Source organism: Chenopodium album, chromosome 15 (assembly GCF_948465745.1).
Source record: "Chenopodium album chromosome 15, dcCheAlbu1.1, whole genome shotgun sequence".
Lineage (NCBI taxonomy): Eukaryota > Viridiplantae > Streptophyta > Magnoliopsida > Caryophyllales > Amaranthaceae > Chenopodium > Chenopodium album.
In genome coordinates this window covers 5404472-5420816 of record NC_137848.1, presented here as the reverse complement: position 1 = coordinate 5420816, position 16345 = coordinate 5404472, and the positions used below count along the sequence as shown (strand labels likewise).

The following is a 16345-nucleotide window of genomic DNA, read 5'->3' as shown; positions in this document are numbered from 1 at the left end:
GACCGTGCCCGTGCCGAATTTCAATTTTTTGTTCACGGCACGGCCCACAAGTGGGCCGCCGTGCCGTGCTGGAGTCGTGCCGGGCCCGTGCTGCCCGCGTGTCGGCACGGCCCGTGCCCATCTTTAGCTACTATCAAGTCTCAACACTTAAAAAGAAAAATAAAATAAAATAAAAAAAACAAATACCATTATTGTCTCAAATAATTAACCATTTTTATGGTGCAATCTAATACAGTAAATATGATTTTTTGTCATCAACAACGTTTGTTTCAACTACTCCGTAATTAAGAAACCATGTTCACTACTTTCTAGTGGCGGATCCAAGAATTCTACCTAGGAGGTTCGAACTGTTGTAATATAAGAAGTATTTTCAAGGCTGTATTGAAAGTAAAATAATAAGATCGAAAAGATGATCTTATGACGAAGAAAGAGTACGGTGTATCGTGATGCAAATCACTGACTTGAAAACGAAATTTCGGCCCAATCGTGGAGCTCAATTGTATCCGCCGGTACGTTCCCTAAAGTTAACACACCACTTCCACACAAAGGCACTTTTGGGTGGAAGGTTGGAGCCAAGTAACTTATGCCCAATATAAAGTATGGGTTAAAGCAAGCTTGTATTTGATATGTATTTCTTGTATATTTGATTAGAAAAATAACCTCCAATTTATAATGAAGATTGAAGAAGATGGAAGATCAAGGAGGAATCTTTTTGATCAATAACAAAATAAAATCAGAATAATCATGGTGATTAAAACACCATAATCAACCTCTTAAATGGGGGGTTACAAGAAATTAACCAAGAAAAGGAATCCAAGGGAATCGTTGGAGTCCAACGGACAAACTCGCTTTTTCTAGACGTCTACTCGCGCCCGGTTGGACGGGTCTCGCCCAACCAGGCGCACGGTCGAACGGAGCTCGCCCGATCAGGCGGCGGAACTCCAGAATTTTACGACTCTTCTCGCGTCCGGTCGGGCGATGCCCGCTCGATCGGGCACCCATATCTGACCCTTTGAATTTCCTTTCTTTATTTCCAACAATCCCCCACTAAAGGAAGGAAAGAAAAGCCAACGAAAGGTGAGGATAAGCAACATATTGGGCATAAGAGGAGATCAATACATAACACTTAGATATTACATAAGTAATTTGAAATCTAGTGCTTAGTGAAATGAGGCAATGAACTACAAGTCTAAAGGTGGACAAACCTTAAAACCCTTAAGACTCTTGATCATGGAGTGGACGAACCTTGAAACTCCAAGATTTAGTGCAAGACCCCCACAACACATACATCACTCCAAAAATTTACTTGAACTCCACGAAGAGATATGCTCTTTTATAGCCAAGCATATTCACCTTAGGTCTAGTGGAAGCTCTAGGAAATCAGCCCAAGTTTTCCATAGAAGATGGCTAGTCTTCACAACCACATAGGTGAATCACAATCACTTCTCAAAAGTATTTAGTCAATGGGGTTAAAACATGTTCATAAGAACTCAACAAATGCTACATTGTAGCCATTAACCCCCACAAGACCACGGATTCATTAAGAGCTTAATGCTCAACCTCACAATAATCATAAACAACGGTGATCCAAAGTTTTAGTGCGTCCACTCAAACAATTGGATTCATTAAGAGTAAAAGAACTCAACTCAAACGGTGAATCAATCAAGTGCGTCTCGAATAGCACCAACCTAAATGGTTTATTGATCCATTAAGAACTCAAAACAGCTCAACCTCATTCAAGCATTACAACACATGCCATAGGGATAGGAAAGGAATGCTTTAATCTTTCCACATGGGCTTAAGGCCTTTCCCCCTTGACATTTCCACAAGTTATCAAGGATTGTTACATATTCCATATTTCCTTACCATAGTGCAAAATTATTTTTGTTAGAATACTTTTCCAATAAGGAAAACTAGCATGTCACCAATATCAACTTAATTTGCACAAATGGTTAGAAAAATATGTCATATTCACCATTTAGATGAATAAAGTAACAAGCTAAGAAAACCCAAAACTTGGAATTTCAAACACTTATATATTCAATCAAGTTCAATCCTTGACAATATATAACATAGCCGCCGCATTAGTGAACATACTTCATCAAGCATCAATCTCCAACACTTGCCTTCCGGAAACTTTTTGAACAACTTTTTCCGGAAGCTAGTGTATTTCACAACCTTTGTATATAAAAAGATACTTAGTAAAAGATGAAGCACAAACAACGTCAAAAATCATTCACTAATAAAATTTGTAAAATATCATTTCACAAACATATGCTATGTTAAAATAGATTGCAATGCATGTCACTATTTATCACATTGCTAAGCGTATTAGCTCAAGACATACTTTAAGACATCTTTAAAGTACACATAACTCATGCTAATACAACACATATTCTACTCAAGTGATGACATGAACTACAAATATCATATCATCGCAAAAATCTTTCCAATCACGAAACATGTATGACACTTTGGAAAAACCAAAAACTCATAATAATAATTATTATTCTCAAAATAATAAAACATATTGTCATAATCAAATTCATGAAAATTGCTCAACAAATTGGAAAGAGAAGAAGTTCAAGAAAGTTATTTACTACAATTACACATGTGATTCTCAACACCACCACATTAGTCACATTGTAGAAATAACACAAAAATATATTACCTTGAAACAAGTAGTGAGAAACAAACTTAATCACAAGTATTAGATCCTCACAAGGTACTAACCAAACTCTTGTACCACTTCCTAGGTAATAAACTTAAGTTAACTCACACTTGAACTTTCAACTCACATTTCTTATTTTCAACATGGAACTCTCTAATCAATTCACATAGGTCACCACTTAAAAGGCTTAACAAACTTCAACCTCTAGAAGGGAACTTATCATCAAGGACAAGGATCCAAAATAAATAAGTCATCTAAGTAACACCTACATTGTTCCATTAAGACAAGAAAAACAAAGTAACCTTTACTCACAAGTTTAGCCTTAAACACTTCCAACAACACTTAGTGAATTGACATTGTAAAATTTTTAGAAGAATTATTAAGAAATACACTCCATAAAAAAGATAGGAGAACTCTCAATTAAGCATGTTAGAAATGATCTAACTGATCCTCAATAAATCTAGACAATCCTTCATGTTATCAATTCATTAAGTGTATTGGATTTCCAAGACTACTATTTTTTTAATCTGAATTGTGCATAAGATTAATAATGAGCTTTATGTATTTGTAATACAAAGTATACAATTATAGTTATTATAAGAATTAGCTAGGACAAATAGAAGGAATCACCGAATCATATTATGAATTTTGGAATAAAACCCCGAAAAAAAAATCATATACACAATACACTTATTGCATAGTTGCATATGCTTAGGTGCAAGGTCCAACTTATTAGCTACTATCAAGTCTCAATACTTAAAAAAAAAAAAAAAAAAAAATACCATTATTGTCTCAAATAATTAACCATTTTTATGGTACAATCTAATACAGTAAATATGTTTTTTGTCATCAACAACGTTTGTTTCAACTACCCGTAATTGAGAAACCATGTTCACTACTTTCTAGTGGCGGATTCAGCTAGGAATTCTACCTAGGGGGTTCGAACTTCATCAAATATCGTGTACACGATCCTCGATACCAACATTTGAAGTACTTGCTCCATGTGCTTGTGGATTGCTTTAAAGTGGAGGTTGAATGACCTCCATGCTTCTTCATCCTCAATGTCTTCACTAGTAGGTTGAGAGTTTGGAGAGGAAAAGTTTGATGATTTTTGAGATTTGTTCCAAAAATGCACCAAACTTTTCATGGTCACACACTATAATAATTAAAATAAAAAATTAATCAGTACTGCACTACTCTACTACCCATTTAACAGTTAACATTACAAGTTATTCATAGATTATTAACGTACTTTTGTGAGATCCAAAGATCAATAAACGTCGCATATTCACAAAATCATTCATATAAAATCATATGATTGAAATACAGTCATTAAACATATTTACTGTCCTGCAAGTAATTCAAATTATATCTAAAGATATAAATAACTTTCAAATTCATAAGCACATTTGGGAAGAAATTGCAGGTACTAGCAATTGCAATAGTCAATAAACATGCTTTCATACTAGATCATGTTACGTTTATCTCTGAGGGATCATGTATCATATCTTCTACACATAACATGCTTTTAGACCATAAAATGTCAGTCATATCATACGAGCATATCACACATATACGGGACTAAACACAATTGTTAGACGTAATAGTTACATATACATGACTAAACATAATTGCTAGACATAATGATTACTCATACAGACTGAACACATTTGCTAGACGTAGAAGTTACTTATACAGGACTGAACACATTTGCTAGACACAATGGTTACCTCATTCGATCATTCTTAATTGTCTCATTTATTCTCCAATAATCATCATTCGAACTCTGATCTCAACCTTCGTCATTAGTTCCTCATTGCCATGACTCTCGCTCAATCATACCCAATAATAATAAATACTCTTTTGTACGTAACTTCTCAATTCAAAACCTTTGATAAAACAAGTATAAACGTATTTTAAGAGGGTAAAATAAGTATTACATCATTCAGAGTAAAACAAGCACTACTTTAAAAATGGGTACAACTATTCATATTATTAGTAGAGTAAAACATATATTAGTATATACTTTAATTAAAAGATTTCTTGAATAATGAATACTATTAGTAAAATACTTTTACTTTCAAAACTTATTCTTAGAAAGTTTATAACATGGCATACGTGACTATATACAATCTTTATGCCATATATATAGTTTCTAGTAAAACAAACACTACACCATCATAATTAAAATTAAAGAAGTAATGATTTCTTATTTAAAATAAATATGAATATAAATATAAATATATTTAAATCAAAACCTTTTTACAAAACATTTATAAACTAAAATTAAGTAACTTACTTTGGGCTTAATAAGAAGTCAGAAGCTTGTATCAAGAGACTTGACTTCCTATTTACTTGTTTTACCAAGAACAGAGTCACGAATCAATGGGTGTTAAGCCTATTTCGTGTATAGCTTATGGGCCGATGTTATGAGTCCTAATATCTTTAGGTTGTATATACTTCGTATATACTTGTGCATACTTTAATAGAAAGTACACAACAATATTCTTTATTCTTGACATGGTATCAGAGTCAATATATATATATATATAGTAGTGCATACTTTAATAAAAATACACAACACTATTATCTTTATTCTCTCTATTCTTGACAATGGAGGAAAGAAAAGGGTGGCAACCGTGGCCTTGGCCGGCATGGCTGGTCGACGGCGAGGGATAGGCGGCAACAATAGCTTCAAGCAAAATGGGTGGTGGTAGTAGTGATGTTTTTTTTTAACGGTGGGAAAGTAGTATGCTAAAGCTTGTAAGGGAAACTATTAGAGGAATTCCCCTTCCCTCCTCTCCTGTTTCAGATGAACCTTGTTGAGGTCTCTCTAAAGATGGTCAGTTCACTGTCAAATCTGCTACTTGGCTTGCCCATTCTCATGTCCTTCCTACCTCTAAATGGGAATTTCGTTGGATTTGGAAATTGGATATTCCACCTAAAATCCAGATTTTCCTTTGGCAAATCCTTCATAACAACCTTCCTACTCGTCATACTTTATTCACGTAATATTAATGTCCCTAGTTATTGTGTACTGTGTTCTAATCATTCTGAATCTCAAGATCATCTTTTCCTCTCTTGTCCATTTTCTATGGGTCTTTGGTCTTCTTCTTCTGTTCTTCAGTGGCTTGGTCGCATCCCTCAGATTAATCACATCCATAATTTGTTTCGCTCTCTTAAGTCCACTATGCCTAAACTCCTTCCTAAGATAGCTATCTTGTTTTGGAGTATTTGGAAACATCGTAATGTAGTTATTTTTAAGAAATCTTCTACTATTCATAGTATTTTATTCGGGTTTTCTCTATGTTTAAGGAATGGGAATCTCGTTCCCTTCTCGACACAATTCACTTACCGACTATGTCACCCCCACCGCCTCCTCCTCCTTCCCCTCCACCTATTGTCTCATGGTCTCCACCTCCTTTCGGCTTTTGTAAACTTGATTTTGATGGTTCTTCCTATCAGAATTGTGCTACTGCAGGTGTAGTCATTCGAGATCACCTGGGGAAACATATCCTCAGTCGAACTTATAATTTAGGTTCTTGTTCGGCCTTCCTTGCCGAAGCTATTGCCCTTCGAAATGGCTTCCTTCTTGCTAGGGAATTTAATATTTCTAATATTTTTATTAAAGGCGATAATCTTACTGTTATTAATATTTTGCAGGGTCATTTCAGATGTCCATGAAAACTTCAGCTTCTTATGGCGGATGTCAAGGCTATTTTGGATTCTTGTAGGAATTTTCAAGCAAGACACATCTATCGGGAAGGAAATCGGGCAGCAAACTATGTTGCCTCTCTCGGCTATTCTATTCCGGCTCATCATATAGATCCTTTTTTTAGATAATAAATTTTCTTATTTTTTACTCCTTGATAGTTTAGATCACGGTCTTGCGAGAAGACATACCTAAGCTCCTTAATGTATGTATCTTACTTTTCAAAAAAAAAAAAAAAAAAAAAAAAAAAAAAAAAAAAAAAAAGGAATGAAGATTAAGATTAGCTAAGTCATTTGCTAACTACAATCTTATTGTAGTGGAGTAACGTGGGAATTGGATGAAGCCAAAAACTTGGTCTTATCCCAAGCTTGCTTAGCCATGAAGGAAGAAATAAGAAGAGGTGGGTTTTGTCTTTTATGGTGAGCAAGATCAATTTTGATCATTTGCAAAAGTGATAAGCTTAGGAATTACATAACAAATGAAAGAGAAGCAAATTCCATCTCCATTTCTTAATCGAGAAGGAGGAGAAGAAATAAGAGGTGGTATTCCCTTTTATATGAATAAGGGTATTTTAGTCATTTTACTATCTCGGGTTAAAATATAAATTTTGATGCAAATCATTGAACATAAAAATATTACTTGACCCAAAATATATTTTTAAAATAAATTAAATTACTCTCCTTAGTAAAATTAGCTCTGAAATAATATATCTTAAAATAAGATTAAGACTAAGACATTCATTTTCGTAAAATAGAGATTAAAATTTAATTAATCTTATAATATAGATTAGAGTATAATAAATCATATTTTTAAATCCCAGCACCAAATTTGCGTGCGGACGTCCGCATACAATACATTCTCAAATATTTTTTAACTATTGTTAATGAACTGTTTAAGTTGAGTATAACATATATATAGCCCAATATAAATAAAAGGATAAAAGGATAAACATTATATTTAAGACGTCGCAATAGGTAAAATACCATAAAAGTAACCTTTAGGTAGATTAGTAAATAATGCACTAAGATGTAGTGGTGTAATCTAAATAATAATAGGTTTTTTTTTTAATATAATTTTTAGGATGTTTTTACATTTGTTTGAAATATGACTATCATATTATAATATAAACATAATTATTCTTTTAATATCTACATTACAAATATAATTTTAAAAAATTTTAATCCAATATTATAATAAATATTTTCCAAAAAAAACTATAAAATAAGAATAAAAACGTAAATAAAATTAAAATTTTGATAAATTAAAAAAATATTAATAATACTATTTTATACCAAAAAATAAAGTAATATAATTTATTACTTTAAGAAAATATGTCAATAATGAATTATATAATCATTTAAACGTTATGGTAGTTATATTTCAAATGAGTTCCTACAAAACTTTCTACATGACTATGGCCCTATTTGGCAAAACTAGAGGTAGCAGGTAGTTTTTAGCGGGCGAGTAGCAGGTAGCGAGTAGCTGTCAATTAGTAGTGAGTACAAGGTTAGCTGTCAAAGTAACAGTTGACAGTATAAATGTTTGGCAAAAGTAGCAGTTGCAATACTAAAATATATATTAATAATCATATAAATTATATAAAAAAAATTTAAAAAGCAAGCAAAAATTAACAAACGCTACCCGCTACTCTTAAACACTACTATTTTTAACGTTTGAGAAAAGCTGCCTAAACACTACCTATACCGCTAACCGCTAGCTTCTCACACCGCTACCTTACCAAACATTGTTATTTTTTTAATTCTTTAGTATTAAACGCTAATCACTACCTCAAATGCTACCACCAAATAGGGCCTAAAGCTAGATATTCTTAATTAACCAAAGATGTCCAATAGAAATCATACAAAAGAAAAATGGAATAAGCATAAAACAAAGTTTATGGTGTTATTATGCCATTAAGTATAATCTATATCTATATCTATATGATATTATTAAAAGACGACCTAAAGAAGTTTAGGTGTCGCGTGGTGCTCTTCTCAGCTAATCTAATTCACTCTATGTCTAAATGTGATTCGTACAAGATTTGAACCCACGATCTTAAATTTAACCTCCAACGTGTTAGCCACTAAGATATAAGCATATTACATGTCATTCAATAAAAAAAATAAATATTAATAAAGGATTTTATCATGAAAATAATGTAGTAACTCGGGATATTGTCCGAGCCTAACACTAGTTTATCTTTATGAAAATTAAAGAAGGTTGGTTGTATTTACAGTCATCATATATTTAAGAGAATATGGCCAGGCCTACTGATTTTGACTAAAACTAGTGACATAGATCACGTAAGCTCTTCGCTAAGCAAAAACCCTGGCTGTGCTGCCTTGTATTTATTCCAAAAAATGATGAAATATATAAAGACTGGCATCAGATTAAGCTGCTTTCACATCCTACAACATCATTAAACAAAATATACGTACTAAAAATGGCAAGTTTAGTAGAAGCTGATGAGCAGAAACCAAAGAAGATTCAGCTGTACTCATGGTGGAAGAGCTCAAGCTCGGCGAGGGTTCGATCGCTCTCCACTTAAAGGGCTTGATTATGAGTACAAGGAGGTGAATGTACTCAAAGGAGATCAGTTTAAACCTGAGTTTATGAAGATGAGTCCTCGAAGTTTTGTGCCCGTTTTAGTTGATGCTGATGTAGTTATCTTTGAGTCCTCTGCTATAATAATGTATTTGGAAGAGAAGTATCCTCAACCCTCTTTGTTGCCATCCAAAGATGACCTTCAGAAAAGAGCTATCAATTATCAGGTTAATTATTTTCTTTTTTCCGGTATTTTCTTTTTTTTTTTTTTTTTTTTTTTTTTTTTGGTGTCCCACCTGGTTCACCCTTTGTCCGAATTTGGAGCATAGTTTTGGATTATTAGAATCCAGTTCCCTCTCAATTGTTGTTGCGGGGATCAAATACGCAGTTCTCTCTATCAAGTATAGTCTTAATCACCACTACACCACCAACAAATTTGTTAAAAAAATCTTTTTTTTTTTTTTGTTTATATATGTTTGGTTTATATTTTTTGTTGTGATTGAGCAATTGGTCTTGGTGACAAATTGGCAATTGTTATGTATTGTTGAGATGTGATTTGTTATATTGTTGAGAGCATCCTTCTAGCAATTGAGGTTTGTATGTGGAGTACGTAAATCAACCTAAGCTAATTCAATGAAATTAAACCTAGCAGATTTTTAATGTTGTCATATATACTTACACTTTTTTGTGTTTGAATGGAAACCAATAAGCAGGTTGCAAATTTGGTAGCCTCAAGTATACAACCGTTCATAAATATACAAGTGCAAAAATACATTGAAGACAGGCTTGGGTCCGACGAGAAGAAGGCTTGGGCTAAACATCATTTTAAGATTGGATTTGCAGCCTTGGAGAAGATATTGCAAGAGCATGCTGGAAGATATGCAACTGGTGATGAAGTTGCACTTGCAGATCTGTAATTGGCACCGGAGATAGATGGTGCAATCAAGTGGTTCGACGTAGATCTGAACGAGTTTCCACTGTTGAAAAGGCTGAATGACTCTTACTATCAGCTAAGCACGTTTCGAGACGCTGTTATTGTGGCGCAACCCGATGCTCTTGATGATAATGAATGAATGATACTATATGGAGCCTAGTATCAATTGAGAAAATATTATCATTTACATGGTCTAAATAAGAAGTCGATCTATGTAACAAATTAATTAGTTGTAATAAGAGGAAGATAACACTACATTACTACTATAAAGCTTTCTTGCATGTACTTTTCTTTTGCTATTTGAACAAAACGTAAACACATTGAGGCCTATTTTCTTCGACTTATTTTCAGTTTAGTTCAGTTCAGTTCAATTCAATTCCAATAAGTGAAGAAAATGGGCCTCAATGTGTTCAGTTTTTAATTTCCTTCTCTCATAAAATATTTAGTTCAGTTCAAATCAACTCACTTCAATTCAGTTCAGAACAGACCCTAAACGTCCATATTTCAGCTTTGAACATTATTATTTGTTAGTTATCAATTCGTAAAAATTATAAAAATTAATCTTACGAATTAAATAAGATTAAATGATTAATACAAGTATATAACATGTTATATATTACTTTTTCTTTCTCTCTATCTCTCTAACCCCACATGCACATATGTACTTCTAAGGTTTTAATCATTAGTAATAAGAAATTTACAACTTTCTTAATTCTCGTGTAAAAATCCTAAGAATCGTTATGAGACTAAGAGAGTAAAATCTACGAACAACAAGTATTGAAACAAAATATACGTAGTACCTCTTATTAGTCGTGTATGGTCAAATTTACAAAGGCGCGATTTTCAGAATATATTACAATTAAAAAAATAAAAATAAAAATATGAAATATAAGTGAAAGAAGAAAACAAGTACAAGTAGTAGTGACTTTATGGCCCATTGGATAAGGCGCTGGTCTTCGAGACCAGAGATTCTAGGTTCGATCCCCAGTGAAGTCGAATTTCATTATTAAAGAGTACTTTTTTTTTCATAGAATTTAATACTCGAATAACTTCAAATAAACTCGACAAGTCAAATAAGTTTTCAGAAATTCAATTCATAGTTAAAACAAGTTTTCGGATAAATTTTTTTAAAATCAAGTTAGAAGAACTTCTTTGATAACTTTGATTGACTCATATAGTCATACGGTCATACCATGCAAATTCTTGATATCCCTCCACTTCTGTAGTGTAAGGCCTTGTTCTCTTCATCTTAAAAAAAATAATATTAAGTAAAAATAATTTCAGTTCAGCAAAAATAAGTTCAGTTCAGTAAAATTCACTTTTCTTAAAGAACAATTATAATAGAAAATTAGTAAAAATAATTTAAGTTCAGCAAAAATAATTTAAGTTCAGCAAATATAATTTTGTTTCAGTAAAAATAATTTCAGTTCAGTCAAAATAAGGTGAAGAGAACAAGGCCTAAATGTTAATTTTTTTAAAAAGTTAAGCACACAAATTGAAGGAGAATAAAAATAAAATTTACTGGTAGTAAAAGTTACGAGTACAGGTAAAAATGAACGAACATGACAAAATGTGAAAATGTATATATACAATTTGCTGAGAGTTTTAATCAACACAGCAGTAAATTCGACTTCATGGCCCAATGGATAAGGCGCTGGTCTACGAAACCAGAGATTCTGGGTTCGATCCCCAGTGGAGTCGTTTTTTTTTTAATACACCCAATAGTTCCTACTAGCACAATTTATTTGTATTTTGTTGAAGGATAGGATTGTAAGGAGGAGAGCTGGGACTCAGTAGTCAATTTTTTAGGTTAACAAGAAATATATTCATAAGCATTAATTGTAAACAATAGGAACATTGATCAATAAACATACCAAAGCTCAGATCATGATCATAGCAAATTTCGATTACTGTAGAAATAAGTCAATTAGTAATACCCACTTGGATGGATTGTGTAAAAACCATATTCGTAAACATGTAATCGCGAATCTAGGTATAAAATGAAATGAGGACTGAAGCCAAGAGAACGCAGTGCAATATCAGGTTAGTCTCCAGAAATGAAGCTCAAAGGGAAGATTTTGTACACAAACTAGCCAAGGGTACAGGAGGATCAGAGAGAGACCCATCTGAAATACGGTTTGCAACCAATCGATTGGCAGCCTCGGTGTAATGTATACTGTCCCAACTTAAGTATTCTGAAGGATTACTGCACGGAGTTGCATAAACTGCAGACCCGTTCACTTCTGCTTTGTTCCAACAATGCAAACTAGAATAATTACCAATATGCTTGCAACTGAAACCGAGTGGATCAACAAAACCTGAAATCACCATGGATACAAAATATCAGCTAAAGCTTAAATATAGGAGGGGAGTGAATGACAAGATAAATATTGGAGACGGCAAATTTTACTGATCCCAGGCATGTTTATAGGAGATTTTGGAAGATCTCATGAATAATAAGAGTATTTTGTAAGAAAAACATGTGAGATTGAACGCATTTGGCTCTTGTTGAAATGGTTATCAAGGGGGGAGGGGCATAGGCTTGTCACAAATCTTGCCATATTTCTTTGATTCACTAATAAGTGAGTATTTAGCTGAGTAAATGTCAACATATACAAGAAGGGAATCGTGGAGTTGAGTCCGCAGTTCAGAAATCCTATTCTTGAGTTGCTTGTTAAACTCTTTGGCTACCTCATTGTAAGACTTGACACAACCAGCTTCATCAACATTTCCAGGCTGGGGAGGATATTTCACCAAAATATATGGCAAGCAACCGATAGGGCCAGTGTTGTGCATCCAAAATGTCCTGGCTCCTAAACTGTGAAGTTTCTGAGAAGATGAAAAGTAGGAGCAAATTTTCATTCAACGTCAGTATGGAAGAATGCAGGTGTAGGCTGAAAGATATATCCTCCTAAATTCCTTATTATGAAACCGAACCAAACCAAACAGAAAATCCGAATCTTACTCGCCGTCCTTTTCTAATTTAAGTGGTTGATGCATACGGGATATAACGGATGACAAAAGTTCCCTTCATAGTAAATCATTTGTGTTGCAGAAGGAATACAGCAATGATAAATGGATGATGATATTAGTAAAACTATAGATTATCATTAATCAGATTATTCATATCACGTGTCTATTATCTTGATATCTTCAGTATGCATTATATACGGATTTCAAGCCTCCCCATGAATCAACAATCAACATAGAATTGGTTATGGAGTGTAAAATATGCAAGCAAATAACTTACGCATGTTGAACTTGCAGTTACCTTTATTGCCATTGCGAACTGATTTACAAGCTTGGGAATAATTTCACGAGCTTCATCCTTTGTCATAGTCGTTAATGCATGATGAAGGTCATTTTGCCCAATATCTAATGTATATAGGGCCTTTGAGAAGTCTTCAAGTCTTGGGAAGCGGCTCTTAGTGTTATCTAGGAACCAAAAGCCACAAAGCTGATACACAATCAGACAAAAACTTTATGCAGCTGAAGCTTTTTTCTAGAAAAAAAGATTACTCGTATTATGTATTCCAACACAACCTTGTGCAGATAGTTCACTAGTCCGTTCTTTCAACCCTTCAAACTGCAAAAGTTGTACATCGAGGGAAAGAGGATTAAGACCACCTCCAAACAGCTTCCCGTCAACATGCTGAATTGTGGTCCCACTTGCAGCAAAATCAGCACCATGCTGAAAGTTTCCTTGAAGTGCATCCAAATATGCACTCAAAAAAGGCAATCCCAACTTCTCGGCTGCAAGATTTAGGGGAAATATGAGAACAAGGGTGAGGACTCATCAAATACTATCAAACTTGAAAAGATGTAAAAGTCTTATTCACCCTTATACATTTAAGAAAGTAAGATCTAAGAAAAAACAAGTTTAGTTCACTTGGTAGTATGCAATTAAACCAGTTTAACTCACATAATAATACCACAATTGCTGGCACCAATCTTCAGTGGAAGGTACTTCATCATTTCAAATGATTTTAAGTACGTGAAACATCATCACAAGCTCATCAGTCCAACAGAGAGATGACAATTTCAAGAACTCGAAAGCATAGGTGATAACTGATAAGCTAAGAAATACATGCTTAATACAATGAAATGGTAGTCTAGAACCTATGCTTAATGCAAAAAAACATGTGCAAGCATAACTTCCAGTCGATGAAATTAAGAATGAGTATAGCAGCATCAACTCACCAATAAAATCAATCATCAACCGCCCATCACAGTACCTTCCAGAAGGTTTGCCAAAGAATGAAATACCATTCGGATATGGAACACGTCCAAATGCAGCTGACACACAACCAGCATCGGAATTAGAGTCACCAAAGTTGTAAATGGCAGGAATTCGACATTCTTCCGTTAAACCAACTGCCCTTTTGCTTCGCGGTCGAAAAGATAAAATTAACGCAAACCCAACAATTACAACCACCCCAATTGACATTACTAACAGACGGTTTTTCAGTCCCCAAGTAGCCTTAAGTCTCCTACTAACAGTACTCCACCAATTCATCATTACATTACAGTCTTTCCTCTTTCAAGCATTTCATCAAACATGTAGTACTCAACTACTCAATCTAAAGCTCTAGCTGAATCCCAGCTTTAAAAAATTCTCTTCAGCATTCATACTATCTCCTGCAACAGAAAATACAGAGCAACTAAAACAATTTAGCTCATTAAACACCTTTCTCTTTCACGCATTTTATCAAACACCTAATGTGCAACATAGATCACAAGAAGAACATCAACAATAAACAGTTCTTATCATTTTCTACTACTCCTAAAACAGAAAGGAACAAATTCCAGCTATAACCATTTCAGTAAGATCATACTCAAGCTGATAAGTTTCATAATTTGTAAATTTTCATCAACAAATCATAAAAAACACAAAAACAGAGATTTAAAATGGTGAGAAAAATTGAAAGTGGGAAGAACATACCTTACAGTTTAAAGTAAAAAAAATAAAATACAAAGGTTAATTTTTAAGTGATTTGGGATTGAATTGCTGAGAAGAAGATTCAAATAATCTACTTTGAGATAAATTTACAAGATGCGATCTGAGAAAGATAGCGATTGGCGAACATGGTACTTGATTTATACATGATGAAGTCAAATTGATTAAATTATGAAAATAATCAAGTTTGAGCTTAATTAATTAATTTGCAAGAAACGTTTATTAAGACATTACTCCTATAAAAATACGAGTAGTTAACACTCTTACATAATTAGTTAATTATAGGAAAAATTGACATTTGCTACCAGCAAAAGCACCTCGTGTCACATTTGCTATCCGTTTAATTTTTTATTTTATTTTACTACCACCAAATCCCAAAATTAGAGATTTCACTACCTGTTGTCTTATGCCGTTACTTTTTCCGTTAGTGGGGCCCAATCACTGTTCAGCCACCACACCACCACCCAAGCCACCTCACTGCCACCGTCCAACCTCCTTTTCCCCATCAACACTGCCCCGAAACCTCACTGCCACCCCCTCCCCTCGCCGGCGACCAGCCAACCCCTTCCTGTCGTCAGAGCTAAGCCTCTCCCCCCGACTACCACCGCTACATCATCAGCCCCCCTCCCCTGTTCATTTTCTTTGGCTGCACTAATTCGCTTCTTCCATCCACCATCATCTAAAATCAACATCTTCAAACGCTTCACCTTCAATCATCATCAAATCGCAGTCGTTGATTCGATTCAACGCATCTCAATTCCCAACCGCCCAATTTCATCAATTTCGCTCTAGAGTCTCTGAATCTTTGGTTGAATTGGGGCGTTAATTTCCAATTATGGGGCTCCAAATGCTAAAATTGCGGGCTGAATTAGAGTTTCTTGCGGGCTGATATTTGTTCGATTGGGCTGTCGGTTATGGTGGTGCGGGGCTGCTGGTAGAGTGTGCTTTTTGAGGTGGCGCTGTAGCCTGCAGGCAGCAGTGTTGGTTCTGAATGTGCTCGCTGCAGTGTTGCGGTGGGGGTTGAAGTGTGGGATGAGCTTGGTGATGTTGGAGAGAGCAAGGAATTTGCAATGGTTTGATGTTGTGGGTGCGCTGGTGGCAGTTTGCAGTGGTTTGATGTGATGTCGGTGATGGTATGAATGGTGGTGTTGCTGGAGGTGCGGCTGACAGGGGTTAGTGAGGTGTTTGCGTGAGGAGCTGGGAGTATGGGAGTGTTGGTGAGTGGTTAGTGTAGTGTAGGTTAATAAATTAGTGTGGTGAAGGATAAATTGGGCCCTACTTAACGGTAACATTGACAGAAACCGTTACATGATAGTGATATATATAGTTCGGGAATTTGGGTGGTAGTAAAGTAAAATAAAATATTAAACGGGTAGTAAATGTGACATAGGGTGTTTTCGCTGGTAGCAAATGTCAAATTTTCCTGAATTATATTAGTTATTCGTTGTACTTGTAGTTTATAATTTTTAAACTAGCTCAAATATCAAATGACATTTTTGTAATTAAATAAAAAATGACATTTAATAT

At 34.4% G+C, this 16345-nt stretch overlaps 1 protein-coding gene, 1 non-coding gene and 1 pseudogene across 5 annotated transcripts; 2 read left to right on the top strand and 1 right to left on the bottom strand.

The window, feature by feature from the left end:
- The first annotated feature begins 8794 nt into the window (after nucleotides 1–8794).
- LOC145581701 (glutathione S-transferase 2-like) lies at nucleotides 8795–10131 on the top strand (annotated as a pseudogene). Its single transcript, XR_014099665.1, has 2 exons — nucleotides 8795–9154; nucleotides 9641–10131. The product of XR_014099665.1 is annotated as a glutathione S-transferase 2-like (transcript).
- A 1358-nt stretch (nucleotides 10132–11489) lies between these two features.
- TRNAR-ACG (transfer RNA arginine (anticodon ACG)) lies at nucleotides 11490–11562 on the top strand. The gene has a single exon. It is a non-coding gene; the product is annotated as a tRNA-Arg (tRNA).
- A 158-nt stretch (nucleotides 11563–11720) lies between these two features.
- Nucleotides 11721–16016, bottom strand: LOC145581700 (GDSL esterase/lipase At5g14450-like). 3 transcript variants are annotated; one of them, XM_081638730.1, is made up of 5 exons: nucleotides 14804–14959; nucleotides 14062–14499; nucleotides 13405–13614; nucleotides 13133–13296; nucleotides 11721–12179 (listed from the first exon to the last, which is right to left on the bottom strand). In XM_081638730.1, exons 2-5 carry the CDS (start codon nucleotides 14378–14380, stop codon nucleotides 12099–12101), a joined length of 774 nt encoding a protein of 257 aa, XP_081494856.1. In that variant the 5' UTR covers nucleotides 14381–14499; nucleotides 14804–14959; the 3' UTR covers nucleotides 11721–12098. The 3 variants fall into 3 exon arrangements, with proteins under 3 accessions (XP_081494856.1, XP_081494855.1, XP_081494854.1); XM_081638729.1 differs by lacking the exons at nucleotides 11721–12179; nucleotides 14804–14959 and adding exons at nucleotides 12217–12690; nucleotides 15215–16016; XM_081638728.1 differs by lacking the exon at nucleotides 11721–12179 and adding an exon at nucleotides 12217–12690 and having other exon boundaries at nucleotides 14804–14948.
- Between the last annotated feature and the right edge of the window lie 329 nt (nucleotides 16017–16345).